Raw genomic sequence first — 27,727 nt, forward strand, 5'->3', positions numbered from 1 at the left:
CGGTATCTCCTTTAGCAAAGTCTTGTAGAGCAATTTTATGACCAATAGGCACATCATCTTTAGAAACTAATTCAAATTGTGAATTGTCCTCTGTAGTAACACAGAGCATAGAAGTAGATTGACTAAGCCCTTCAACAACGACAACACCAACATTGTCTTTTTTGTGATGAACTAGTAATTGTGGTTTTGACATAAATTTCTCCTTAATCTTTTATATTTTTTTACAAATTCATATTATTTGATTTATTTGTTATCCGATAGAATCATATCCGAGGCTTTTTCGGCAATCATAATTGCTGGTGCATTGGTATTGCCTGATACAATGGTTGGCATAATTGAACAGTCAACCACCCGCAATCCTTCTACTCCATGTACCTTTAGCTTGTGATCAACAACCGCAGTTTTATCATCCTTATTTCCCATTTTACATGTACTTGTTGGGTGATAAATGGTTTGACTATATTGCCTAGCAACATGCAATAATTCATCATCACTCTGATAGCGATTACCCGGGACAAATTCATCAATGATATGTTTTTTCAATGAAGGTGCTTGAGCAATTTTACGTGCAACTTTTATGGAATCAATAGCAACTTTTTGATCCCTTTCATCACTGAGATAATTTGGATAAATCTTTGGATAATCCAAAGGATTGCTTGATTGGATTTCTATTTTTCCTCTACTATAAGGTCTTAATTGACATACAGAGGCGGTGAATGCAGAGAAAGGATGAACGCCATCTCCTGGCTTATCAGCACTAAGTGGCTGCATATGAAACTGAATATCTGGACGTGTAAGTTGTGGATTTGACATGGTAAAAACAGCTACTTGGCTTGCCGCAAGAGTTAATGGTCCAGTTCGGAATAATCCATATTGAATACCCACTTTCATTTGCTTAATGTAACTATTTAGTTCGTCATTCAATGTAGCAAGACTTGTTTTGTAAACCAATCGAATTTGCAAGTGATCTTGTAAATTTTGACCAACACCGGGCAATTCTTTAACCACATCAATATTAAATTTTTTCAATAATTCTTTATCACCAATTCCTGAAAGTTGTAGTAATTGAGGAGAGTTAATTGCTCCGCCACTTAATATCACTTCTTTGTGGCATTTAATCACGTGGGTTTTGTTTTTATGAATGCATTCAACTCCTACAGCTCTTCCTTCTTCAAAAATAACCTTTGTCACTTGAACACATGTTTTGATAGCAAGATTTTTTCTTCTGCGAATAGGATGGATGTAGGCTCTTGCTGAGCTATGACGAAAACCTTTGTGTGCTGTTTGTTCAAAATATGACACACCCTCTTGAACTTCTTCATTATATTTTTCGTTATATGGAATACCAATTTCTTGTGCTGCTTGTACAAAATGTTCTGCAATTTCTCTGCGTAAACGAAGATTGGATACAACCAATGGTCCTTTGTCTGAGCGATAAGAAGAGAGCTTTCCTTTTCTGTTCTCAGATTTTTTAAAATATGGCAAGACATCTTTGAATGACCATCCTGTATTACCCTCTCTTTCCCAGTCATCATAATCTTCACGTTGACCCCGTACATACAATAAACCATTTAATGAACTTGAGCCACCCATTACTTTTCCACGAGGCCATTGTAAAGAGCGATTGTTGATTCCTTCGTCAGGCTCAGTTTTGTAACACCAATCCCATTTTTTACTATGCATAGTTTTAAAATAACCCACAGGAATGTGAATCCAAGGAGAATAATCCCAGCTTCCTGCTTCCAATAGAACTACTTTATTTTTAGGGTCTTCCGACAAACGATTTGCAACGACACAACCTGAAGAACCAGCACCAACAACAATGTAATCACACTCACTAAAAGAATACGTACTCATATAATAAAAACAATAAAAAATTTAATAGCGACAATAAAGATTGCTAATCAAGAAAATTTTAGCAAAAAAATCCTTGGTGAACAAATTAAATAAAAATTAAATTCGTAATTTTTATAAAAATCCATTGACAATCTTACAATAGTTTGGTTAAATTTTGCAAATGCTATTCTAATATATCAAGCATCATCTAGGCAGGATATGTGCTTGTGCTAATTATAAATCTAACAGATACATATCTTGCGTAGTCTAAGTAGTTAAACACTTTCTACAATTCAGTGGTAGTACTTTAAACTCAAGCATGACGGGTTGGAATAGCTAAAAAGGCTTTTGCATGTATTCTTTTTTTAGATAACTAACTGAGAATAAATGCTAGAGATTAATAACTTATAAAAATTTTATTTTAATGGAGTAGTTGTATTATGCATAACTTTAAAAAAATTATTGGACTTGCTTTAGTAGGTCTATTTGCGTTAGGTTCTGTAGCACACGCAAAAACCACGAAAATTCGTGTTCAATCTGTTTTACCAACTAAGGCAGACGAAGTTGTCATGTTGAAAGATTTTGCCGATAACGTCAAACAATTGACTAACGGTTCTGTTCAATTAGAAATTCTTCCTGCTGGAGCAGTTGTTGGTGTTAAAGAAACATTGGAAGCTGTTGACAAAGGACTTATTGAGGGTGGATTTGCTTGGACTCACTATTGGTCTGGTTATCATCCTGCAGCCATGTTATTTGGTTCACCTGTTGCGGGTGCTGGCGTAGGTATTGATAATATTGCTTTTATTTCTTGGTTTATGTATGGAGGCGGTAAAGAACTCTATGATCAACTGTGGAAAGAAATGAAGATGAACATTAAAGGAATCATGCTTCAGCCGGTTGGACCTGAGGCTCTAGGTTGGTTTAAAAAGCCAATTAAAAGCATGGCTGATTTCCGTAAATATCGTTTCCGTACACCTCCTGGACTCCCTGGGCAAACTTATAAAGATATTGGTATTGCTGCTGTTGCTATGGGCGGTGGTGATATTCTCCCTGCACTGGAAAAAGGCGTTATTGATGCTGCTGAATGGTGCTGTCCTAAACCAGATAGCGTGTTTGGTTTCCAAAAAGTACTTAAGCACTATTACCTACAAGGGCTTCATCAGGTGGTTGTGAATGCAGATTTATACATCAATGGTAATGTATGGAAAAAGCTTACTGCTGATGAGAAAAATGCAATCAAAGTCGCTGCCGATGCTTCACTAATCCGTTCACTGTCTTACAGAATTTATGAAAATGGTAAAGCATTGAAAGATTTGACAGAAAATTGGGATGTACAACTTCATGATACACCTGAAGATTATTTTGTTGAGTATATGGATGCAGCTAAGAAATTGTTAAACAAAAATGCTAAGAAAAATAAATTCTTTGCAAAAGTTTGGCAATCACAAAAAGACTTTGCACGCATTGCCGTACCTTATTGGGCTGGAGCTCAAACTGCTAATGCAAACTTGGGACAAGCTTATGCTCAAAGTATTATGAAGAAGTAAATATCCCTACAATAAAATGTTTCTTTAAAGGGGGATGGTTTTTTTAACAACTGTCCCCCTTATTTGTATTTAATCTAAAAAAAACTTACATAATCTTATGTCTACCACGAATGAACCTCAATTTGAAGTTGCTGATGAGTTGATCGCAGAGGGTCATCAGTATCAACCTCCTCCAGAGGACATGGCTTCTTGGATGAGAAAAATAATTATTTTTATTGATGCATTTAGCTACTATACAGGAAAAATTGTTAGCTGGCTGACTGTACCAATTATCGCAGCTATGTTTTATGAAGTTGTCGCCAGACACTTTTTTCTTGCTCCTACTGTTTGGGCATATGATATTAGTAGAATGCTTTATGGAGCCTTGTTTATGCTGGGTGCTGGTTATGCCCTTATGCGTGGAGTCCATATTCGAGCAGATTTTATTTATAGAAACTGGCAACCAAAAAATCAAGCTAAAATCGATTTACTCTTATACCTAACCCTTTATTTTCCAACGATGATTGTTTTTTTCTTCGTAACTTTTGACTATGCTTCAGAAGCATGGATGCGAGGTGAGAGAGGCATGGATACGGCATGGATGCCTCCAATGGCTCCAATCAAATCAACTATTCCTATTGGAGTAAGCTTTTTAATTATCCAAGGTGTTTCTGAAACATTGAAATGCTATTATGCTATTAAAAAGAATGTTTGGCCATAAAAAGTCAGATAAATAAGTTCCATTCTTTTTACACATTAAGATTAGTTCTATGTTAGTCTACGTGTAATCAGTTTATAAAAATTAATTACAAAAAAATACTACAACAATCATGTCTCCCGAAATTCTTGGTCTCGTGCTGATAGGATCTATGCTCTTTGCTATCTTTATCGGCTTTCCTATTTCTTTTACCCTAATTTTTCTTGGCTTAGTTTTTGGTTATGCTGGCTTTGGAGATTTAGTTTTTTATCTCATGACTTTTCAATTTAATAATGTCATGTTAGAGCAAACGCTTGCAGCCGTCCCTCTATTTATCTTTATGGGAATATTGATGGAAAAGGCAAATCTCATGGAGCGTTTATTTACAGCTGTACAACAAATGCTTTCTCGTGTTAACGGTTCATTGTTTATTGCTGTGTTATTTGTTTCAACTATTTTTGCCGCTGCAACAGGCATTGTTGGTGCTTCTGTCACTATCTTAGGGATTATGGCTGCAAAAACCATGAATCGCTCTAATTATGATGTTAAACTGGCTGCTGGAACCATCACTGCCGGAGGCACATTAGGTATTCTTATTCCACCAAGTATCATGTTGGTTGTGATGGGACCTATTCTCGAAGTTCCTGTTACCGATCTTTTTGCTGCGGCCATCATTCCTGGAATAATGCTGGCTTTTTTATATTCTGCATATGCTATTATTCGTTGCTATTTAAACCCTTCATTAGGTCCAGCACTGTCAGAAGAAGAAAGACCAAAATCCATGGCGCATGTATGGAGAGAATTTTTCCTCGGACTTGTCCCACCAGCTGCACTTGTTGGTTGTGCTTTAGGTAGTATCGTGTTTGGTCTGGCAACTCCTACTGAAGGTGCTGGTATTGGTGCAGTAGGTGCTCTTGCTCTTTCTGCATCTTATGGAAAACTTAACATGTCTAACTTAAAAGATGCATTGATTAAAACATTAGAGATTTCTACATTGATTTTAGTCTTAGTTGCTGCATCTAACTTCTTTGGTGCTGTTTTCTCTAGACTAGGCACACCTACAATGGTTACCGAATTATTGCTTGGGTTAGATATGCACCCAATGATTATCCTGCTTCTTATTATGGCAGTTATCTTCTTACTTGGCTGGCCTTTAGAATGGGTTCCTATTGTATTGATTGTTATCCCTATTTTGTTGCCTTTAATCAATGAATTGGGAATTAATCTTCTTTGGTTTGGTATATTGGTGGCTGTGAATTTACAGACTGCTTGGCTCTCCCCACCCGTAGCACTCTCCGCATACTTTCTTAAAGGAGTTGTACCGGAGTGGGATCTCAAGGATATTTATTATGGAATGATGCAATTTATGGTTATTCAGGGTATTGGTTTAACATTGATTATACTGTTCCCAGAAATTGCGACATGGTTACCAGAATATCTAACAAATAAGCCTGGTTAAGTCATTATATTAGTGAATAATTAATGACGGTACTTATTTTTCCTATAATAGCCCTTATTGGAGGGTTGGTTGTGCTGACGTATAGTGCAGATTATTTCACAGATGGAGCTATTTCTCTTGCGAAAAATCTCAACATATCAACCCTCACTATTGGACTATTTGTACTAGGTTTTGGTACATCTGCACCTGAAATGGTTATCTCTGCTCTTTCAAGCTTTGAGGGGTTAAGTGGGTTAGCAGTTGGTAATGTTATTGGATCAAATATTGCCAATGTCGGCTTAGTATTAGGTATTTCTGCTTTAATTTTCCCAATACCCATTAAAAAAAGAACGCTTAAGTTTGAAACTACATTGATGATAATTATTTCTATAATTGTTGTCATAGCAATGTTATGGGATAAAAAACTAGATGTAAGCGATGGTTGGTTGTTAGTTTTCTTATTTTTATCAGTTATTGCATTATTCTATTATCAGTCTATTCGTCGAAAATCAAAAAAATGTGATAATGACAGCTTAATGTTAGATGATGAAATTGATATGTCTTTGCAGAAATCAGTTTTTATTACAATTACTTCCTTAGTTTTCCTAGTGCTAAGTGCTCGTATAACGGTATGGGGAGCATCAGGGATAGCTTCATATTTCTCCATTAGTGATACATTTATTGGTTTAACGATTATTGCTATTGGTACCAGTCTGCCGGAGCTTGCGGCGGCAGTGAGTGCCAGTTTAAAAAAACATTCTGATTTAACCATTGGCAATATTCTAGGTTCAAATCTTTTCAATCTTCTAGTTGTTTTGCCCTTCCCTGCTTTTGTAAGCGGTTTTCAAATCTCTGAACGTTTTGTCTACTTAGATATACCGGTTATGTTAGGATTGTCGTTACTGATTCCAGTTGTGGCATTATTGAATAAGCATATGCAAATTAATCGTATTAGTGGCATGATAATGTTATCTATATATATTGGTTATATAGGAACACTACTTGCACTAACTTATTAACCAAAATCCTTATAATAGAAGTTGTTTATTATGGGTTATCTATATGATCTTTTTCATACTCAATAATTAAATGCATAAAAACAATATCTTTTTTTTAGATATTGTTTTGAAAATATATCAAATAAATTAGATATTGTTTGCTTTATAATTTATTTATAAGTTTGATTTCATTGCATTATTGCAAAAATATCAATTTTTATTAACAAACAAAAACAAAAACAAAGACATGGCAATTCAACTCGGAGACATTGTTCCTGATTTTCAACAGGACTCAACACAAGGAACTATTTCATTTCATGAATGGTTAGGCGATAGCTGGGGAGTTTTATTCTCTCATCCAAAAGACTTTACACCAGTTTGCACCACGGAATTAGGACGAGCAGCTGCATTAAAAGATGGCTTTGCCAAACGCAATGTAAAAATTATTGGTTTATCTGTTGACGGTTTAGAGAATCATGAAAAGTGGTTTGAAGATATTAAAGAAACTCAAGGGCAAGAAGTTAATTTTCCTGTGATTGCTGATCATGATAGGAAAGTTTCTGGTCTATACGGCATGATTCACCCTAATGCCAGTGATACACTCACCGTGCGTTCTGTTTATGTGATTGATCATAATAAAAAGCTTCGATTAACCATTACGTATCCAGCTAGTACCGGACGTAATTTTGATGAGCTATTACGTGCTATTGATAGCTTACAGCTTACTGATAATTACAAAGTTGCTACCCCTGTTGATTGGAAATCTGGTGATGATGTTATTATCGTACCTGCTATTAGCAATGAACAAGCAAAAGAACTTTTTCCTCAAGGATGGGACGAACAAAAACCTTATTTGCGAGTCGTTAAACAACCGGGTTAATATTTTATTCATCCCTACATATTATAAAAAGGTCTCTTAATTGGGACCTTTTTATTTAGTCATTTGGACTTCCAAAATCTAAAACTATGCGAGATTATACTCAACTTATACAAGAGATTAAACAATTAGATAGAGATTCACTTCTCCGTCTCAGTGGATTTTTGGATGCATTGCTTGTTGATTCAACCCTAGCATCGATAACTACCATACCCGATAGCGCCAACCCAAATGTTAATGAATCAAGCAAGGTTCTTGTTGCCTTTGCTTCACAAAGTGGTAATGCTGAAAATATTGCTTTACAGTTAACTGAAAAGCTACAAGCTGCTCCTAACTATGACATTACGTTAACTGATGTTTCCGAGCTAAATATTAAAAAGCTTAACCACTATCATTATATTTTTATTATTGCCAGTACACATGGAGAAGGTGAACCACCAGATACCGCTATACAATTTCATGAACAACTTAAATCCAATCGTGCCCCTAAATTAGAAGGAGTTGAATATGGAGTTATTGCACTGGGAGATAGTAGCTATGAGCAGTTTTGTTCATTTGGAATATGGATTGATCAGCGTTTATCTGAATTAGGTGCAAAGTCTTTGATTGAACGACTTGATTGTGATGTAGATTATGATGATACAGTTGAAAAATGGCAGGATAAACTCACAGATGCGTTGTCTACAAGCAACCATATACAATCCCCTACTCAAGCGAATAATCAAGTTGCTAAACATACTGGCAACTATACAATTAAAAACCCGTTAGAAGTTGAGGTTATCTCTAACATTGATTTATGTACGGATAAAGCGAATAAACATGTCCACCATCTAGAATTAGAGCTTCTAAGTGAGGAAATAAGTTATTTACCCGGTGATAGTTTAGGAATTTCAATCAGCAATCCTGAAAAAATGGTTGATGAATTGATTGCTTTATTAGGTTTGGCTGAAGATGAAGAAGTTGAATTCAATCATAAGAATTATACTCTTAAAGAATGTTTGAATCACGATGCTGAATTGTTCAGAATCACACAAAAACAATTAGATTCTTTAGTGAAAAAACATCCAAATAAAGAGCTAAAAAGAGCCATGGATAGCTCTCAAGATATTTCAGAGTTTATTTTTAGCCAAGATTGGTTAAGCTTACTTAGGCATTATACTAAAAGCCCATTTACACAAGCTCAAGAATTTATTGATTATCTTAATCCTCAGGGACAAAGATTGTATTCTATTGCTTCAAGCCCTCTTGCTCATGAAGATGAAGTACATCTGTCTATTCGTCTTCGTGAATTTGGTGATGAAAAAAGGTTGGGGTTGATTTCTGACAAAATAAGCCAAGTTAATGATGGCGATAAAGTAAACGTTTATCTCAAGCCTAATAAAAATTTTCGTTTGCCAAATGATGATTCTACACCAATTATTATGATTGGCTCAGGAACTGGCATTGCCCCATTTAGAGCTTTTTTATTTCATCGCTTAGAACTTGGTATCACTTCACCTGCTTGGCTATTTTTTGGTGAGCAATCTTTCAGGAATAGCTTCCTCTATCAAACTGACTGGTTAAAGTTAATTGAAAAAAAATCACTTACTGAATTTACTGTTGCCTTTTCTCGAGAAGAAAAAGAAAAATACTACGTACAAGATAGATTGCGAGAAAATTCTAAAGAAGTCTATCAATGGATCGAACAAGGAGCAATTATCTATGTATGTGGAAGTGCTGAAGGGATGGCAGCCTCTGTACATAACGCCTTGATTGATATTATCAGTGAACAGTCTGGAGTAAATAATGAAGCAGCAACTCAAAAACTTCAACAACTCATGATAGAAGGAATGTATAAACGAGATGTTTACTAAGAAATAAAAGAATGACTATGACAAACACAAAAAAATCTCCACCAGAGAAAATTCTGACATTAAATGAATTAGTAAATAATCCAAGTGCTAATGAGACAATTAAAGATAATAGCAATTATCTTAGAGGAACGATTGCCGAGGATTTAGAAACTAATATAACTGCTAATATCAGTGATGATAATTCTCAGCTTACAAAGTTTCATGGCACCTATATACAAGATGATCGTGATGAGAGATTAATACGTCAGAAAAAAAAGTTAGAGCCTTCATGGTCGTTCATGACTCGAGTTCGTATACCAGGTGGCGTATTAAATGCTGAGCAATGGCAAGCAATGGATGATATTGCTGATATATTTGCTGGCAGCAAACTTAAGCTAACCACTCGGCAAGCTATTCAATTCCATGGAATTATCAAATTTGAACTAGCTGATTCAATGAAAGCCATTCATCAAGCAAGTATGGATTCTATTGCTGCTTGCGGTGATGTAAATAGAAATGTCATGTGTTCCCCTATTCCTGTTGGTAACTCCATTCATAATGAAACATTAGAATGGGCTACTCGTATTAGTGAACATCTTCTTCCCAGTACTAATGCTTGGTTTGATATTTGGATTGATGGTAAAAAAACTCCCACAGAGGGAAATATTGAAAAAGAACCCATTTATGGTAAACACTATTTGCCTCGTAAATTCAAAATTGCCATTGCCATTCCGCCACTTAATGATACCGATATATTTTCAAATGATATTGCATTAATTGCCATTGAAAAAGATGGAAAATTACTTGGCTTTAATGTTTGTGCTGGAGGTGGTTTGGGGACCACTCATTCTGATGATAGCACCTATCCTCGCTTGGCTACACCTTTGGGATTTTGCAAAGCAAATGATATTTTAACAGTGTGTGAGCATATTATGACCATTCAGCGTGATTATGGCAATCGCAGTGAAAGAAAAAATGCACGTTTAAAATATACTATGGATAGGGTTGGAGTCCAATGGTTTAAAGAAGAGTTAGAAAATCGTTCAAAAATCAAGCTTAGCAGCATCAAACCTTATCAGTTCACTCACAACGGTGATCCCTATGGTTGGAGTGAAGATGCTAATAAAAAGTCCTATATTGTCCTTTTTATTGAACATGGGCGTGTTTTTGATACGGATAAACATAAGCTTAAAACAGCATTGCGTAAAATTGCCAATGAAAAAATTTGTGATTTTCGTTTAACAGGAAATCAAAATCTAGCCCTAGGAAATATAGAATCTGCTGATAAAAAGAAAATTGAAAGCATTTTTAAAGAGGCTGGTTATCCTATAGATTGTTCTGATTTTAGTGGAATGCGTAAACATGCAATAGCTTGTGTTGCTCTACCCACTTGTGCACTTGCCATGGCAGAGGCACAACGCTATTTACCAGACTTAGTTGGAAAAATCGAACCTATTTTACAACGCAATAATTTATTTAATGACGACATCAATATTCGTATGACAGGATGCCCAAATGGGTGTGGTCGTCCATGGTTAGGAGAAATCGGTTTTATTGGCAAATCACCCGGGCGATATAATATGTATCTTGGTGCAGCTTTTGATGGTACTCGTTTAAATGCTTTATATAAAGAGAATTTAAATGAAGCAAGCATCTTAGAAGAATTAGAAACAATGATTTGTGACTATGCAAAGAAACGTAAAAAAAATGAGAAATTTGGTGATTTTGTTATTCGTTCGGGAATAATAAAGGAATTTAAAGCCCCCGTCTCCCTTTAATGCTAAATTCAAAGAAAGCTTAAATTCGTGTGTCTTATTTTCCTTTCTTTTTTGATCTCAAAAAGTTTCGCATTCTCGTTATTGGTGGTGGAGATATTGCATTAAATAAAATTCGACTACTTTCATCTTACCAAGCTAATATCACGGTTATTGGCTTAGAAATTAAAGAAGAGATTCGGCAAAGATTACAAGCAAATCAGTATTCACAAATCCACCAGCGAGCATTTGATACTACTGATTTAGATGATGCTGATGTTGTTATAGTTGCCACTAATAACCAAGAGTTAAATACACAAGTTTGGAAGCTTGCTAAAGAAAAAAATAAAATCGTTAATGTGGTTGATGATAAAGATAAATGCGATTTTATCTTCCCTGGAATTGTCAACAGAGGAGAATTGACTATTGCTATCAGCACCTCTGGTGTGGCTCCTACTATTGCTAGTTGGTTTCGTGGAAAATTAGAAAGTGAAATACCGCAATCTTGGTCTGCTATTCTGCAATCACTTAAAAAACAGCAAAAAAATATCCGCAAAAACCTTCCTGATATTCGTCATAGAAGGCGATTTTACAGAAGTTTACTTGAAAATATTCTTCCACGCTTTCTAAAACAGCAACGCCCATCTCATGAAAATATAACTGAAAAAATAAGCAAACCGAGTTCATTTAATATTGAAGAAATTGAACACCATATCCTGCAACATCTCTCCTCCCATAATAATACGAGTAATTCTGAAAATTATTCATCGATTAAACAAGCTAAAGTTTATCTAGTTGGTGCAGGTCCAGGAGATCCTGAGTTGCTGACATTACGTGCCTTACAAACCATTCAACAAGCAGATGTCATACTCTATGATCGACTAATTAGCAATGAGTTATTAGACTATAGTCGCCGTGATGCAGAAAAAATATTTGTTGGTAAACAAGCAAAAAATCACAGCAAAACTCAACAAGAAATTAATCAATTACTTATCAATTTAGCGAAAAAAGGTAATGTCATTGTTCGACTTAAAGGTGGCGATCCCTTTATTTTTGGTCGTGGTGGTGAAGAAATGGATATACTGCAAAAAAATAATATTGATGTGGAGATTGTCCCTGGAATTAGTGCTGTAAACGGTATTGCTGCTGATCTTGGCATTCCACTAACTCTTAGAGGAATCTCTGATAAACTACTACTAACCAGCATTTATGCTACACAACCTCATCCAGTAAATTGGCAACAACTCACTCTACCACGCCAAACCCTAGCTCTGTACATGGGTTTGCAAAACCTCTCTGAAATCAGCACGCAACTTATTGCTCATGGTCTACAGGCAAACACTCCCATTGCTCTAATAGAAAAAGGAACCTTTCTTAATCAAAAAGCACACTACAGCACTTTACAATACACTCGGTCAGAAACCTATGTGCAACAAACTGGATTCCAATCTCCTGTGCTAAGTATTATTGGTGAAGTGGTTAATCATCGTAAAAAAATTTACAAAGATTAATAATTGGATAACTTTTGATTAAGTTCTACCAATTTAGCTGCTAAACTACTGTGAGTAGCTTTCGATATAATATGCAGATTGTTAAACTCATGCTGATGGGCATAATGAGCAATTCGCTCACTAAAACATACGATGTAATCATTTTTCTCGGCTAGTTTAGTCTGTACAAGTTGCTGGACAATTGACTGACTGGTTGCCGTAATAATAATGGGTTCTTTCTTTTTTCGATAACACTCAATAAGTTGTTTATCTGAATTAGCAAGTGTAATATTTTTTTGTTGGTAAATCGGCAACTTTATTACTTTAAATCCTCTATCAGTCAATGTTTTTGCCAGCAGTTCCCTCCCATCTAAAACAGACCATAACAAACAATGGCTAGCTTTATGATTGTTTTTTTCCTGTAAGGAGTCCAGCAATAGCAGTGATTCACTATTATGAGGGGGAGGTGCAGTTTGTATAGAAGAAAAAGCATGCTTTTTTAATATTTTCTCTGTTTTTGGACCGACAGCATATACCATACTTTCACCTTGAGGACAATGAATGCTAGGGAAGTATTGATACAAGTATGACAGTGAAAATTCCACTGCATTAGCACTTAAAAAAATATGACTAAAAGAATTTTCAACAGATAGCGAGAGCTCTGCTAACTTTTGTTTAACCTGTCTAGATAAATCTAATGAGGTCAATTCAATTAATGGTAAAGTCAGATAAGCTATACCCTGTTCTTCAAGTGCAGAAATCAGAGGTTTTGCAGAAAGTATAGGACGTGTAATAATGATCAATATAAAAGCAAATTTTGTGCAATACTTTAAAAAAATTATTACTTTGAATGGTTTATATTATCAGTATGCTAATTATTGCTTAACATTACTCTCCATATTTATCAGAGATAATGCCCCCTCATCAATCATTTTTTTAGACAATTCCTCTGCAAGAGCAAGATGATGTGAAACATCCCCCCTTATATTATGTGCTATTTTTTGCCTACCTTGTGGATCGGTTACCACAGCACGCATCATTATCTGATTATCATTTTCCTCTAATGTGGCAAAGCATGCTACGGGAGAATGACAGTTTCCACCAAGGTAACCATTAAATGTCCTTTCTGCTTCAACACAAATGCGGGTTGGTTGGTGATTCAACTGTTGTAGAATTTCAACAATCCTATCATTTTTTTGTAAACATTCAATTCCAATGGCACCTTGTCCAATAGCTGGTAGGCAAATTTTTTCCGATAAAACTTGTTTTACATAATTGCCCATTTGCATGCGATCAATACCAGCCTTAGCAAGAATAATGGCATCATATTCTCCCTGCATGCACTTATTAATTCTTGTATTAATATTACCACGTAACAGCTTAATAGTAAAATTTGGATAGCGATATAACAATTGTCCACTTCTTCTAAAGCTTGATGTACCAATTACTCCTCTTTCAGGCAAATCATCTAAAGAGTTATATTTTTTAGATATTAACACATCATAAGGAGAATCTCTTTCTAATATAGCCGGAAGAAGAAAATCAGTATTTTGTTCAACTGGAACATCTTTCATTGAATGCACAGCAATATCTGCCTCATTGTTCTTTAAGGCTTTTTGAATATCTTTAATAAAAAGCCCCTTTCCTCCTTTCCAAGCTAAACTTGTTTCTAATTTTTTATCTCCCTCAGTAATATATGGAACAATTGTAGTATCTTGGTTGCAATATTCTTGCAATTGTTTGGCAACAAATTCTGCTTGCCATATCGCTAATGGACTGTTACGTGTTCCAATTCTAATCATATTATTTACAAGTATATAAAAAAACTCCCCTTAACTTATGATTAAGAGGAGTTTCAAGGAGGATAGACGAATGAATTTATTTACTCTTCTTAAAAACCAAGTCGAATGCCAATGCTAAATGTATCAAAAACATTAACTTCTTTATTAACGTCACCTAATTTGCCAGAAAGTTGATCATATGAGATATAAATCTCACTTGTTGCAACAATTGGAAATGCTACTTTTATTCCTTTCATAACCATTCCTTTGAAATCGCCAAAACTCATCACTTCTGGTGATTGATAATAGTAAAGATTACTATCTAGCCTAATTCCCTCTGCCACTCGTACAATAAAACTAAGATCAGCACCTATTGAAACATCAAGTAGCGAAGAGGTCTTATTGTATTTTTGAGAACCAGATTGACTATACGTATATTCTGCTTGTCCTATAGTGGGTCGAATTCCTATCGCAACAGCCATAAGCTTGTTTTCTAAAACAAATCTCCCTACTGAACCCAGAACATCTAAAATCACTGCTTCATTTTTTGATTCATAATGTAGTGCAATGCGAGAACTTACAAACCCTTCTTCAGGATTTTCTCTAATATCTTCTCCATCAAAACCAGAAAGGCTGTATATTGCACCTAAGATATAAGTATTTGAAAGCCCTAATTGGACTCCTCCACCAGCATAAACAGAACCTCCATAAATCATTAATACGGAGAATAGAAAACCTAGAAATCTTGATAAAATGATGTTCTTGCTTGATTGTTTATATTTCATTGTGAGTTTATGGGTTTTATAAATATAAATTTGCTCGTTGGAACAAGCATATTAAATATAATTATGCTTAATTAACAACACCTTGTATAATTATTATACCGTTTATAAGCATTTGTTAACAAAAAACTTTAATTTTTTATTAACAATCATTTTTCAATGTTATTAAATAACTATAAAAACACAAACAAATTATATTAATCAAATATAGATATAGAGAAAAAATTATTGATCTGGTAACTTAATGGAAAAGATAAAGAGAGTGGCATGGATGATTTAGGGCATATCGGACAACAACATGCTTTAAAATATATAAGAGTTGAATGACTTTACCTAGTAATACTATCCGATTATTCATAAATAACAGATGAGCTTAACAAACAATAAAACCTCGCAAGAAGAATCCCCTATCAACACAAATATAGAGCAAGAAAATCTTGAAGATTTGCAAGAAATTTGTGAACCAGAAACAAATGAAACAGGTACAGCAAAAGAGCAAGTTCAAATCATAAAGTTGGAAAAAGAACTAGCAGAAGAAAAAGATAAAACTATTCGGGCTTTGGCTGAAATTGAAAACACTAAAAGACGATTGCAAAAAGATTTAGAAAATGCTCATAAATTTGCCGTTGAAAATTTAGTAAAGGATTTGGTTTCTGTGCTAGATAGTTTTGATGGTGCTAAACAATCTATCCCAGAAGAAAACAAAGCATATTTACAAGGAATTTTGATGATTGAGGATAGTTTTATACAAGTATTAAGCAAACATGGAGTGGAAGTTATTCATCCTAATAAAGGTGAAGAATTTGAACCTGAGAAGCATCAAGCTATGACTATGCAAGAAAATGTTGAGCTTTCTCCTAATCAAATTATTGAAGTATTTCAACGTGGCTTTTCCATTAAAAGGCGTTTGATTCGTCCAGCAATGGTAATTGTCTCATCATAAATTTCCTTGTGGTGTTCTCAATAACTGCAAATAGTACAATTAGAGAAATCAAAAATCAACTTGTTCAAATTTTTAGAGAAATAGATCCTCTATCAACTACTCAACATATACGATGGGTGTTTGAGGAATTATTTAATCGCCCATACACACAAACCATCAATTGTTTAGATGAAAAACTTAGCCCTGCACAACAACAATCTCTTCAAAAATGGATAAATGACTACCAACAACATAAACCTCTCTCCTATATCTTAGGAAAAACTGATTTTATGGGAATGGAGTTTATGGTTAATAAAGATGTTTTAATACCTCGTAATGACACAGAAACAATGGTGGAATACAGCATTGAAATGATTAAAGAAAAACGCAAGCATCATCAGTATAACAAACGTCCGTTTAAAATTTTAGAATTAGGGGTTGGTAGTGGTGCTATTTCTATCTCACTTTATAAGTTATTACCTGCTCTAAAGAATACAGCAGGCATAACAATCACTGCCACAGATAACAGCCCTCAAGCACTTAATGTTGCCAAAAAAAATGCTCAAAATCATCATGCAACTATTCAATTTGAATTAGGTGATTGGTTTGCAACAATAGATCCTAAACAACACTTTGATCTGATTATTAGCAATCCACCATATGTAGATAGAAGTGAAGCAACAGAATTATCCCTTTTTTATGAGCCAGATTCCGCCCTCTATGCTGATGAAGGGGGAATGTGTGAAATAAAAAAAATTTGTCAAAATTGTTCGAATCATCTATATGATGATGGAATATTTATTCTTGAACATGGGTATAATCAAGGCAAAAAAGTTCGCAATATATTAAAAAAATTTTATAACAAACTATCTACTACTCATCAAGACATGGCAGGAAGAGAGCGTTTCACTGTAATGAGTATGTAAAACCATAACTATGTCAAATTACTCGCCAGTTATCTTATTAAGTATTTTCTGTATAGGTTTGCTTAATGCATGTGGCCTCAACAATGCACCACAAATTGATTTTCCCGATTCAAATGACATTGACTATAGTAGCAACCGGAGAGCTAGCTATAATTTTGACTGCAAAACTCCCTCTTCTATCAATCTAGGTATTATCAGTGATGAATATTATCCAAATCAGTATTTTCTTAATCAAATGAAAGTGAAAGAAGCTTGGAAAATCCTTTTAAATGAAAACAAATGTTTTGGTAATAACGTCAAAGTAACAGTGGTTGATTCTAGTATTGACGCAAAACATGAAGATCTTGATAAAAATATGGATATTAGCGGTTCTTATAATTTTATAACGGGAGTATCAGGAAGTATTGCAGAACCTCAAAAAAACCATGGCACAAGCGTTGCTGGAATTATCGCATCTGGTGCTAATGGTTTTGGTGTGGTAGGTATTGCCAATAAAAGTCGAATTCAATCGTATAATCTCCTGAACAACAATACCGATGCCAATAAACTAATCGCTATGAATACCAGTGGAGATGTCTCTAATAATAGCTGGGGACCTAGTGATAGATATCCAATCTTAGAAACAATAAACTCTAACCTAAAAATTGGCATTGATGAAGGAATAAAAAATGGCAGAGACGGAAAAGGAACAATTTATGTATGGGCAGCAGGAAATGGTGGAAAAAATTACAACAATAGCAACTATGATGGCTATGCTAACTATCGAAAAGTTATTGCTGTTGGGGCATTAACAACTCAAGGAACACAAGCTGACTTTTCGGAAAAAGGAGCAAATTTATTAGTTTCTGCCCCAGGTGATGCCATTTATACGACTAAAATCACCCCTCAAACATTTATCAACAATGACTGCAACGGTATCAATTGTCGATACACCAAAACATTTAATGGCACTAGTGCTGCTGCACCCATGGTGTCTGGTGTAGTAGCTCTATTACTGGAAGCCAAACCTTCTCTAGGTTGGCGTGATGTACGCCTTATCCTTGCACGTAGTGCTTCAAAAATAGATAGTAGTAATAGTGATTGGAAACAAAATGGAGATGGTTTGTGGGTAAATCATCAATATGGCTATGGGCTAGTTGATGCAGAAGCTGCAATAAAATTAGCTAAAAATTGGGCTAATGTAGCTACAGAAGTTAGCTACACAACTTCTCAACACTACACCATAAATAATAAAATAGAGTACACAACTCCTGCAAATTCTGTTGATTTCACACTTTCCATAGCCAATGGTCAGACCAACCTATCTTCTTTAGAATCTGTTGAATTAATAATTGATTCTGATCATAGCTACTGGGCAGATCTAACGATTGTATTAATTAGCCCTCAAGGAACAAAAAGTGTTATCACAGAAACTCATCTTTGCAATCAACAATGTAGCTCACAAAATGGACAAAGCCTATCTGGCTTTGTCTTTAGCAGTGCTCGATTAATAGGAGAAAATCCTATAGGAAATTGGACAATACGCATTGAAGATGGATTCAAAAAAGATTCAGGTACAGTCAATAAAATCACTCTAAATCTACACGGCACATAATCTGATAGCTCCTCCAAAGGTATAGATAAACCCTTACCCTCTCCTTATTCGCTTTGACTGATTATTTTTCTGCGTTGACGTACAGCCGGTGCTAATATATCTCTCAAAACTATCTCTGTATCCTGCCAGCTGATGCAAGCATCAGTAATACTTTTACCATACACTAAATCTGACTGATTAGCACTAATTGATTGATTACCTTCTTGTAAAAAACTTTCAATCATTACACCTGTAATACGTTGTTCTCCACTACTGAGTTGTTGTGCCACATCTTCAGCAACAATCATCTGACGTTTGTGTTGTTTCAAGCTATTACCATGACTAAAATCTATCATGATTGTTGCTGGTAAACTTTTATCTTCTAAACATTCACTCGCTTTATCAATATGCACAGCTTCATAATTTGGCTTTTTACCACCACGCAAAATAATATGACCATGTGAATTTCCATGAGTTTTCACAACAGAGCATTTTCCGGATTTGCTAATTGACATAAAAATATGTGGTCGTTGACTAGATAAAATGGCATCTCGTGCAATGCCATAATCACCAGAGGTGCCATTTTTAAAACCAATGGGACATGAAGAGCCAGAAGCTAATTCACGATGTCCTTGACTTTCAGTTGTTCTTGCACCAATGGCCCCCCATGCGATCAAATCAGCAATGTATTGAGGAGAAATCAAATCCAAAAACTCCGTTGCAGCAGGCAAACCGATATCTGTAATATCAAGCAATAACTTACGTGCTATTTTCAATCCTTTGTTAATATCAAAACTTTCATCTAAACCTGGGTCATTAATTAACCCTTTCCAACCCACTGTGGTGCGTGGTTTTTCAAAATACACACGCATAACAATAAGCAAGTCATTCTTCAACTCATCTGCGATTTTCTTAAGACCCTTTGCATACTCAATTGCTGCCTTGTTATCATGAATTGAGCAAGGACCGACTACCACTAACAATCTATCGTCTTTCTTATCTAATACATCTTTAACCTCTTGACGAGATTGAATAATAAGGTTTGTTTTTGTTTTATCTAAAGGAAATTCCTCAATTAGTTTTTCTGGTGCTATCATATCAGTATACGATTCAATAAATACATCATCAGTAGTAGAAGTTTGTTTACAACAATCATCAGAATAACTTTGTTTGGTGTTTTTTGACATTCTTGAGAATATAATTTAAGGATAAAACAAAAAAATGCTTTAAAAATATAAAGCCCAACCCTTCATTATAACACCATTTTAAACATTAACAAATAATGTAAATGTCAAAAGAGAAGACTGTCTATTTTTGCAAATCTTGTGGCAATGAATTTTCTCGTTGGGTTGGGCAATGTCCAGCATGCAAAGAATGGAATAGTATTGCGGAGCAACCTAAAATCAGCCGTTCATCTAAGAAAACATCAAAACAAAAGCAATTACTAGCATTAGGGGATAATGAGGATGCTCTAAAACCTATTGTTGCTGAGCAAGTCCCCACTTGATGAGCAGAATCGTTGTCTTACTAGCATGTCCGAGCTAGATAGAGTATTGGGTGGAGGCATTGTTGAAGGCTCTGTTATCCTTATTGGTGGCGATCCGGGAGTGGGGAAATCCACACTGCTTACCCAAATTGTTACCCACTTATCACAACAACAAAACGTCTTATATATCAGTGGTGAAGAATCATCAGCACAAATTAGTCAACGTTGTCATCGCCTTGAACTGCCACAAAATAAATTATGGCTACTTACTTCTACTGATATCGACGATATCCTACACTATGCACATGAACATACGCCCACTATCATGGTCATTGATTCCATACAAACCATGTATAACGATAAGGTTAATTCAGCCGCTGGTAGTGTGACACAAGTAAGAGAATGTTGTGCCCAACTTGTTCGTTATGCCAAACTTAATCGATGTGCGGTATTCGTGATTGGACACGTTACCAAGGATGGGCATATTGCCGGACCAAGAATTTTGGAGCATATGGTTGATACTGTTCTTTATCTTGAAGGAGAAAGTGACCCACGCTATCGTATTTTACGTGCAATCAAAAATCGCTTTGGAGCAATTAATGAAATTGCCGTCTTTGCTATGACAGAGAAGGGAATAAAACAAATAGCCAACCCTTCTGCTATTTTCTTAACCAACCGCAACCAACAAGCCTCAGGAAGCGTTGTTGTGGCGATAAAAGAAGGCTCTAGACCACTACTTATTGAAATTCAAGCTCTTTTTGATACAGCATCTTCCTCACATAGCAAACGTCTTGCTATCGGCATTGATTATAATAGATTGTCTATGCTTTTAGCTATTATGCATCGCCACATAGGTATCAGCACCTATGAACAAGATTGCTATATTAACATTGTCGGTGGCTTAAAAATACAAGAAACCGCAACAGATTTGGCAATCATGATTGCTCTGTACTCCTCTTATAAAAATTCACCATTGCCCATTGATTTATTGGTATTTGGTGAAGTTGGGCTAACTGGAGAGGTGAGACCTGTGGCAGATGGTGAAGCAAGAATTATTGAAGCAGAAAAACAAGGATTTAAAACAGCTTTTATTCCCTTTGGAAATCTTTCTAAAAATTTAAAATCAAAAAGAAATATTAAAATAATCGGGCTTAGAACACTTACAGAAGCTGTTGAGAAATGTAATGAAATTTTTAACTAAGATTAAATAAAATGTCCATAGAAAAAATCCAAAAACAAATCATCAGTGACTTCTCCATCTTAGAAGGATGGGAATATAAATATCAATATTTAATTGAAAAAGGTTCAAAAATCAACAAACCCGACGGTGATTTATTGATTGAAAAAAACCGAGTAAAAGGCTGTCCAATCGCAAGTATGGATGAAAGCAGAAACAATGATAAAAGATAAGCAACCAGTAGTTGTCATTCAAGCCTATAGTGATGCAGCAATTGTGCGTGGCTTAATCGCCCTACTTCTAGAGGTTTATAATGAACAAAAAGCACAAGGTATCATAGATGCTAAGTTGGACTTTCTTGCTGAAATTGGGTTAATCCAACACCTTACTCCTAACCGAAAAAATGGTCTCTCTGCCATGCTCAAACAGATTCATAGCTTTGCTCATGAAACGCTAAAAACATAATACGGTCGGGTATAATTTTATTTTATATCGTATGACATTAAGATTAAGGATTACACGGATATTGACCTGTACTACATCTTATACGTCTTAAATAGAAAATCACTATTTTTTTCATTTTAACTTTCTAATCTCTTTGGTTACTGCTGTATTACCTTATCCCTATGTATAAAAAAAATCTTCCAGATGTTGCTCTGCAAAAAACAGAAATCAATAGTCAATCATTAAATTTTGTAGGGATGTCAGGCATCAGTATCCCCATGAAATTACTAATTGGAGAACAAACTACGGAAATAAACTGTCGCATACAAGCTGGTGTAAATTTACACACCGATGATCGTGGCATTCATATGTCCCGTATTTATAATCTGATCAACGCACATCTCAACAACCAAGTACTCAGTGTAAATTTAATACAGGATGTGCTACAACGTATTTTGCAAACACATGAAAAATTAAGTAATTATGCCCAAATGCATTTTTATTTTGAATACAGAAAATGGCAAAAGGCATTACTCTCAGATAACTATGGCTGGCGTACTTACCCCATTGAATTTACCGTACACATGAATAAGAATCTCATCACTTTGCAACTGGGGTTAGAAGTTATGTACTCATCTACCTGCCCATGTTCTGCTGCATTATCGAGACAACTTATTCAAGAGAAATTTCTAAAAGACTTCACAAACAAAGAGTCCATAGACAGTCAAACTATTGCTGATTGGTTAGGAAAGAAGAAAATATCTGTGCCACACCGCCATAGTCAACGAAGCATTGCCATTGTTAATTTAGATATTAAGGATTCAATGAATTTTTCATTAGAATGTATTCAGACCATCATTGAGGATATTGAACAAACATTAGGAACAGCCGTACAAGCCGCTGTTTAAACGAGAAGATGAACAAAAATTTGCACATCTTAATGCAACAAATCTCATGTTTTGTGAAGACAGTGCAAGAAAACTTAAACATTTATTTGTACACTACAAAAAAACAAATATTGCAAATTATCACGTTCGAGTTGAACATCATGAAAGCTTACACGAACACGATGCCGTTGCTGAATTCTATGGCTAAATAAAAACCATTAGGCACAATATGCTAACAAAACTATTGAAAAATGCTTTCATTTTTGTCGTTTTAAGTTCTTTTATTGCAAGTGCCTATAGTGTCGTATGGAACTCGCCCTATAAATCTGAAGATAGTGATAAAAAAATTCTCTACAGTTCATTCTCTTCCCCACCTAAGCATCTAGATCCAGCTAGGTCTTATTCATCTGATGAGGCTGTATTTATTGACAATATTTATGAACCCCCTCTGCAATACCATTATTTAAAACGCCCCTATCAACTTACTCCACTTACCGCAAAAGCCATTCCACAAGAAAAAAAGCAAATACATAATGGGCAAACATTCTATGTCTATGATGTTTTTCTCAAAGAAAATATCTTCTACGCCCCCCATCCTGCCTTTACTGGAAAAAAAAGAGAACTGCACGCTAAAGACTATGTATTTCAAATAAAACGCCTTGCAGACAGCAAAAATCACTCGCCAATTGCCTCAATTATGGCAAAATATATTGATGGCTTTGATCAATATCGTACACTTTTAAAAAAACAATCACTTGATTTAAAAGAAAGTGCTAACTTAAAAATGTCTGGAGTAAGTGTCCATTTCTCCTTACCATTATCAAATTCGCCTTAAAAGACCCTATCCACAATTTAAGTATTGGTTAGCTATGACTTTCTTTGCTCCAATGCCTTATGAAGTGATTGAATGGTATACACAAGAAAAATCAAAAGATCCAAGCCATCTTGGGATTGATTGGAATCCTGTCGGAACCGGACCATTTATGATTACAGAAAATAATCCAAATTATCGAATAGTTTTGCAGAAAAACCCTAATTTTCATGAAGAGTTTTTTCCTGATTTTTTACCTGAATATCAACAGCTTCCTGAAGATACCAGTCACTATTCAGGAGAAAAATTGCCCTTGGTTAATACAGTCATTTACACATTAGAAAAAGAAAGCATACCTTACTGGCAAAAATTCTTACAAGGTTATTATGATGCCTCTGGTATCACATCTGATAATTTTGATCAAGCTATCTCTCTTGATCAACAGGGTGATTTTTCTCTCAGTGAAAAATTTAAAGAAAAACAAATTAAGATGCGAAATCTTGTTGCTACATCAGTATACTACATGAGTTTTAATATGCTAAGTGAAAAGATTGGGGGATACAGTGAAGCAAAGAAAAATTGAGACAAGCCATTTCCATTGCCTTAAATTACGAGGAATATATTTCAATTTTTGCTAATAACCGAGGCATTGCAGCTCAAGGTCCAATTGCTCCTGGTATTTTCGGTTATCTATCAGGAAAAGAAGGAATCAATCCTTGGGTATATGATTGGAAAGAAGGTAAGGCACAAAGAAAATCTATAGAATATGCCAAAGAACTTCTCTCTCAAGCAGGTTATAGCGATGGTATCGATGCCCAAACTGGCAACAACTGAGTATTAACTACGAAGCTGTCGGTAGTGCCGGCAATCCTAGAGAAAGCCTACAATGGATTCAAAGACAGCTAAAAAAAATCAACATTGACCTTAATATTCGCCTGACAGACTATAACCGTTTTCGTGAAAAAATCATCTCTGGCAATGCTGAATTATTTGGCTGGGGATGGGGGCAGACTATCCAGATCCAGAAAATTTTTTATTCTTACTCTATGGACCAAATGGAAAAGTTAAATACAAAGGTGAAAATGCTGCTAACTATTCTAATCCTGAATACGATAAACTATATGAAAAGATGGTTCTACTTCCCAATACAGAAGAACGTCTAATTGTCATTCAAAAAATGATGAATATCATTAGAGAAGATAGTCCATGGATATGGGGATGGCATCCCATGATGCTGGGGCTTTATCATCAATGGGTGGACAATGCTATACCAAATTCTGTCTCAAAAAATACCCTAAAGTATCGCTCTATTAACCCTGAACTAAGAAAAGAAAAAATCCAACAATGGAATCAAGCTGTTTTGAGTCCACTAATTATTTTATTCTCTATACTCCTTTTGCATTTATCAGTGCCACCATTGTGATAATGAGGCGTCAAAAAAGAACCATTCAATCTATACAAGCATCCAATTAATATGCTTAAAAAAATAATTCTTGATGGAATTTGGGCAAAAAATCAAGCAACTTATGCCCTACTTGGATTATGTCCACTATTAGCTGTTTCTAATTCAGTTATTAGTGCATTGGGACTTGGATTGGCGACTTTATTTGTACTTATTTGCTCAAATACCATCATTTCACTGTGCAAAGATTATATCCCTCATGAAACACGAATTCCAATATTTGTTGGTATCATTGCTTCAACAGTAACCATTGTTGAACTTATTCTTAATGCTTGGTGGCATAATCTCTATCTAAAATTAGGAATTTTTATCCCACTTATTGTAACAAACTGTATTATTCTCGCTCGAGCAGAAAGCTATGCCAGTAAAAATACCCCTCTCCACTCTGCATTTGATGGGCTTGCTATGGGCTTAGGATTTTTATTTGTCTTGGTTATTCTTGGTGCAATAAGAGAAATTCTAGGGCAAGGAACACTTATGCAAGATGCCCATCTCCTTTTTGGTGAGGTTGCTAGAAATTGGAGCATAAAACTTGCTGACTTTCGATTGATTGTTTCATTGCTCCTGCTGGAGCATTTATTAGCCTAGGTTTTATCGTGGCTTTGAAACAATATATAAGCTATCGAACGGAACAGAGCAAGAACAATCATCCACGAGAAATCAATGATAATATTACCGCATGAATAAGCAACACAGAGCGGCATTTTATCAAAATTAGCAGAAAATACTCCCAATCCCACCACAGAGCTAAAATATAGCTCTACCTTTGAATTGCTTATTGCCGTTATACTCTCTGCTCAAGCTACAGATATCAGCGTCAATAAAGCCACGGCAAAACTCTATCCACTTGCTAACACACCTGAGCAAATACTTGCACTCGGTGAAAATGGCTTAAAACTTTACATCAAAACAATTGGCTTGTACCACAGCAAAGCTGAAAATGTCATTGCCACTTGTCAACAATTAATCGAAAAACACAACAGTCAAGTTCCTGATAATCGTAAAGATTTAGAAGCTCTTCCCGGTGTTGGACGCAAAACGGCTAATGTCGTCCTCAATACCGCTTATGGACAATTAACCATGGCAGTTGACACACATATTTATCGGGTATCCAATCGCACTGGTTTAGCCAAAGGAAAAACACCCTTATTAGTTGAAAAGAAATTACTTAAAGTTACACCAAAGGCATACTTGAAAGATGCACACCACCTTCTTATCCTGCATGGACGTTATATATGTAAAGCACGAAAACCACTGTGTGAAAGCTGTGTTGTTTATAATGAATGTGATTATCCAAGGCAACAAAAATCCAAGCTTTAACTAACTATTTTAGTCACCTATCTCCTAATTGTTTTTGGGGAATTTTAAGCATTTTTTATGTTTTTTGCACAAGATTATTATCTTATTTACCTACCTTTCCTTCCACTCCTTTCACAAAATAATCCATTGTCGCCAACTGTTTATTGCTCAAGTGTTTACCTTTACTAATTACTTGAGTTCCATCTTGCTTATAAATTGGTCCGCTAAAAGGATGCACAGTTCCATTAACTATACCTTTTTTGAAGTTTTTTATTTTTTTTACAATAGATTTATCCAAATCTGAAGTAATAACAAAATCAACCATCTCATCTTTAATGCCACCTAAAAAAGATTCACTTTTCCATGTACCATCCAATACTTTTTTAACCACTCCTGTATAAAATTTACCCCACTTATGTATCACTGCACCAATTTGAGCTTTCTTGCCATATTTTGACATATCAGAATTATAGGCAATAGCATAAATACCTTTATCATTAGCTGTTTTTACTACCGCAACAGAATTAGTATGATGAGTAAGCACATCAGCTCCTTGAGCAATTAAACTATTAGCAGCTTCTGCTTCTTTCCCCGGATTAAACCATGAACTTGTCCAAATTACTTTAACTTTAACATCAGGATTGATGCTCTGAGCACCAAGGATAAAAGCATTAATTCCTTTCACCACTTCAGGAATGGGGAACGCTGCAACATAACCAAGAATATTACTTTTTGTTTTTGCCGCTGCTGCCACACCAGCCAAATAACGTCCTTCATAAAACCTTGCCGTATAGTTTCCCATATTCTTGGCTTGTTTATAACCGGTAGCATGTTCAAAAACAACATCTGGATACAATTTTGCTACTTTAAGCATAGAATTCATATAGCCAAAAGAAGCTGCAAAAATCAGATCATTCCCACTGCTGGCATATTTTCTAATGACACGCTCTGCATCTGGACCTTCAGGAATATTATCCACAAAAACCACTTCAACCTTATCACCAAATTGCTTTTCTACTGCTTTACGCCCAAGATCATGCTGATAAGTCCATCCAGCTTCACCAATGGGAGAAACATAAACAAATCCTACTTTAAGTTTATTTGCTGCAAATGAGGAATTGACTCCCATGAAACTTATAAACAAAACTGCAATAACTACACTGATTTTTCTCATAAAATTTTCCTAAAAATTAAAAAGAATAAGGCACAAACAATCATTTAGGATCAAAAACCTTACCTAAATCGGCAGGAACACCTAATGATTTGTTATATTGTGTGGATGATAAAAGTACTAATACAATTATAGTGGTAAGATATGGTAAGGTAGCAAGTAACTCAGTAGGAAATACACTGAAAAGTCCCGTATCTCCCTGAAGAAATAATTGGGTAATGCTCACAAACCCAAATAATAATGCACCAGCGAGCAATCGCAATGGACGCCACATGGCAAACACAACAAGAACCAAAGCAATCCATCCTCTCCCAGCAACCATATTCTCACCCCAAAGAGGTGTATACACCAGACTCAAATATGCTCCAGCCAAACCAGCCATTGCACCACCAAAAAGCACTGCATACATACGTATTTTCAACACTGAATAACCCATCATATGAGCCGAGTGATGATTTTCACCAACAGCTCTAAGCAACAAACCTAAGCGACTATGATATAAAAAACGATGTATCAAAAACAATAATAAAAATGTTAGATATACAATCCAATCATACT

The 27,727-nt window shown here is 35.3% G+C and overlaps 13 protein-coding genes across 13 annotated transcripts; 9 read left to right on the plus strand and 4 right to left on the minus strand.

Moving 5' to 3' along the window:
- Window positions 1-243: 243 nt before the first annotated feature.
- LOC145273849 (alcohol dehydrogenase [acceptor]-like) lies at window positions 244-1,857 on the minus strand. The gene has a single exon (XM_080127157.1). It carries the CDS (start codon window positions 1,855-1,857, stop codon window positions 244-246), a length of 1,614 nt encoding a protein of 537 aa, XP_079983283.1.
- Window positions 1,858-2,405: 548 nt separating this feature from the next.
- On the plus strand, window positions 2,406-3,383 carry LOC145273850 (monocarboxylate 2-oxoacid-binding periplasmic protein all3028-like). The gene has a single exon (XM_080127158.1). It carries the CDS (start codon window positions 2,406-2,408, stop codon window positions 3,381-3,383), a length of 978 nt encoding a protein of 325 aa, XP_079983284.1.
- An 809-nt stretch (window positions 3,384-4,192) lies between these two features.
- LOC145273851 (sialic acid TRAP transporter large permease protein SiaM-like) lies at window positions 4,193-5,518 on the plus strand. The gene has a single exon (XM_080127159.1). It carries the CDS (start codon window positions 4,193-4,195, stop codon window positions 5,516-5,518), a length of 1,326 nt encoding a protein of 441 aa, XP_079983285.1.
- A 1,224-nt stretch (window positions 5,519-6,742) lies between these two features.
- LOC145273871 (1-Cys peroxiredoxin-like) lies at window positions 6,743-7,375 on the plus strand. The gene has a single exon (XM_080127177.1). It carries the CDS (start codon window positions 6,743-6,745, stop codon window positions 7,373-7,375), a length of 633 nt encoding a protein of 210 aa, XP_079983303.1.
- Window positions 7,376-7,461: 86 nt separating this feature from the next.
- On the plus strand, window positions 7,462-9,225 carry LOC145273852 (sulfite reductase [NADPH] flavoprotein alpha-component-like). The gene has a single exon (XM_080127160.1). The coding sequence runs from the start codon at window positions 7,462-7,464 to the stop codon at window positions 9,223-9,225; it is 1,764 nt and encodes a 587-aa protein (XP_079983286.1).
- Window positions 9,226-12,465: 3,240 nt separating this feature from the next.
- LOC145273854 (porphobilinogen deaminase-like) lies at window positions 12,466-14,250 on the minus strand. The gene is made up of 2 exons (XM_080127161.1): window positions 13,458-14,250; window positions 12,466-12,719 (listed from the first exon to the last, which is right to left on the minus strand). The coding sequence occupies exons 1-2, from the start codon at window positions 14,248-14,250 to the stop codon at window positions 12,466-12,468; spliced, it is 1,047 nt and encodes a 348-aa protein (XP_079983287.1).
- Window positions 14,251-15,378: 1,128 nt separating this feature from the next.
- Window positions 15,379-15,954, plus strand: LOC145273855 (protein GrpE-like). The gene has a single exon (XM_080127162.1). The coding sequence runs from the start codon at window positions 15,379-15,381 to the stop codon at window positions 15,952-15,954; it is 576 nt and encodes a 191-aa protein (XP_079983288.1).
- A 275-nt stretch (window positions 15,955-16,229) lies between these two features.
- On the plus strand, window positions 16,230-16,859 carry LOC145273856 (release factor glutamine methyltransferase-like). Its single transcript, XM_080127163.1, has one exon. The coding sequence runs from the start codon at window positions 16,230-16,232 to the stop codon at window positions 16,857-16,859; it is 630 nt and encodes a 209-aa protein (XP_079983289.1).
- Window positions 16,860-16,869: 10 nt separating this feature from the next.
- Window positions 16,870-18,453, plus strand: LOC145273857 (neuroendocrine convertase 1-like). The gene has a single exon (XM_080127164.1). The coding sequence runs from the start codon at window positions 16,870-16,872 to the stop codon at window positions 18,451-18,453; it is 1,584 nt and encodes a 527-aa protein (XP_079983290.1).
- A 44-nt stretch (window positions 18,454-18,497) lies between these two features.
- LOC145273858 (phospho-2-dehydro-3-deoxyheptonate aldolase, Phe-sensitive-like) lies at window positions 18,498-19,619 on the minus strand. The gene has a single exon (XM_080127165.1). The coding sequence runs from the start codon at window positions 19,617-19,619 to the stop codon at window positions 18,498-18,500; it is 1,122 nt and encodes a 373-aa protein (XP_079983291.1).
- Window positions 19,620-19,964: 345 nt separating this feature from the next.
- Window positions 19,965-21,119, plus strand: LOC145273859 (DNA repair protein RadA-like). The gene has a single exon (XM_080127166.1). It carries the CDS (start codon window positions 19,965-19,967, stop codon window positions 21,117-21,119), a length of 1,155 nt encoding a protein of 384 aa, XP_079983292.1.
- Window positions 21,120-21,796: 677 nt separating this feature from the next.
- LOC145273860 (GTP cyclohydrolase FolE2-like) lies at window positions 21,797-22,447 on the plus strand. Its single transcript, XM_080127167.1, has one exon. It carries the CDS (start codon window positions 21,797-21,799, stop codon window positions 22,445-22,447), a length of 651 nt encoding a protein of 216 aa, XP_079983293.1.
- Window positions 22,448-26,101: 3,654 nt separating this feature from the next.
- LOC145273862 (purine-binding protein BAB2_0673-like) lies at window positions 26,102-27,127 on the minus strand. The gene has a single exon (XM_080127168.1). It carries the CDS (start codon window positions 27,125-27,127, stop codon window positions 26,102-26,104), a length of 1,026 nt encoding a protein of 341 aa, XP_079983294.1.
- Window positions 27,128-27,727: the final 600 nt, after the last annotated feature.

The sequence above is a fragment of the Euprymna scolopes genome, unplaced genomic scaffold, assembly GCF_053919585.1.
Source record: "Euprymna scolopes isolate OS-2025 unplaced genomic scaffold, ASM5391958v1 sca212, whole genome shotgun sequence".
Classification (NCBI taxonomy): domain Eukaryota; kingdom Metazoa; phylum Mollusca; class Cephalopoda; order Sepiida; family Sepiolidae; genus Euprymna; species Euprymna scolopes.

Excerpts from the sequence above, each read along its gene's own strand:
- LOC145273849 (XM_080127157.1), bottom strand. The coding sequence starts at position 1,857 with ATGAGTACGTATTCTTTTAGTGAGTGTGATTACATTGTTGTTGGTGCT.
- LOC145273850 (XM_080127158.1), top strand. The coding sequence starts at position 2,406 with ATGTTGAAAGATTTTGCCGATAACGTCAAACAATTGACTAACGGTTCT.
- LOC145273851 (XM_080127159.1), top strand. The coding sequence starts at position 4,193 with ATGTCTCCCGAAATTCTTGGTCTCGTGCTGATAGGATCTATGCTCTTT.
- LOC145273871 (XM_080127177.1), top strand. The coding sequence starts at position 6,743 with ATGGCAATTCAACTCGGAGACATTGTTCCTGATTTTCAACAGGACTCA.
- LOC145273852 (XM_080127160.1), top strand. The coding sequence starts at position 7,462 with ATGCGAGATTATACTCAACTTATACAAGAGATTAAACAATTAGATAGA.
- LOC145273854 (XM_080127161.1), bottom strand. The coding sequence starts at position 14,250 with ATGATTAGAATTGGAACACGTAACAGTCCATTAGCGATATGGCAAGCA. Across the intron at positions 12,720-13,457 it reads TGTGGTAACCGATCCACAAG|ATAAACAACTTATTGAGTGT; the intron begins GTAGGCAAAAAA and ends TTGCTAATTCAG.
- LOC145273855 (XM_080127162.1), top strand. The coding sequence starts at position 15,379 with ATGAGCTTAACAAACAATAAAACCTCGCAAGAAGAATCCCCTATCAAC.
- LOC145273856 (XM_080127163.1), top strand. The coding sequence starts at position 16,230 with ATGGAGTTTATGGTTAATAAAGATGTTTTAATACCTCGTAATGACACA.
- LOC145273857 (XM_080127164.1), top strand. The coding sequence starts at position 16,870 with ATGTCAAATTACTCGCCAGTTATCTTATTAAGTATTTTCTGTATAGGT.
- LOC145273858 (XM_080127165.1), bottom strand. The coding sequence starts at position 19,619 with ATGTCAAAAAACACCAAACAAAGTTATTCTGATGATTGTTGTAAACAA.
- LOC145273859 (XM_080127166.1), top strand. The coding sequence starts at position 19,965 with ATGTCCGAGCTAGATAGAGTATTGGGTGGAGGCATTGTTGAAGGCTCT.
- LOC145273860 (XM_080127167.1), top strand. The coding sequence starts at position 21,797 with ATGTCAGGCATCAGTATCCCCATGAAATTACTAATTGGAGAACAAACT.
- LOC145273862 (XM_080127168.1), bottom strand. The coding sequence starts at position 27,127 with ATGGGAGTCAATTCCTCATTTGCAGCAAATAAACTTAAAGTAGGATTT.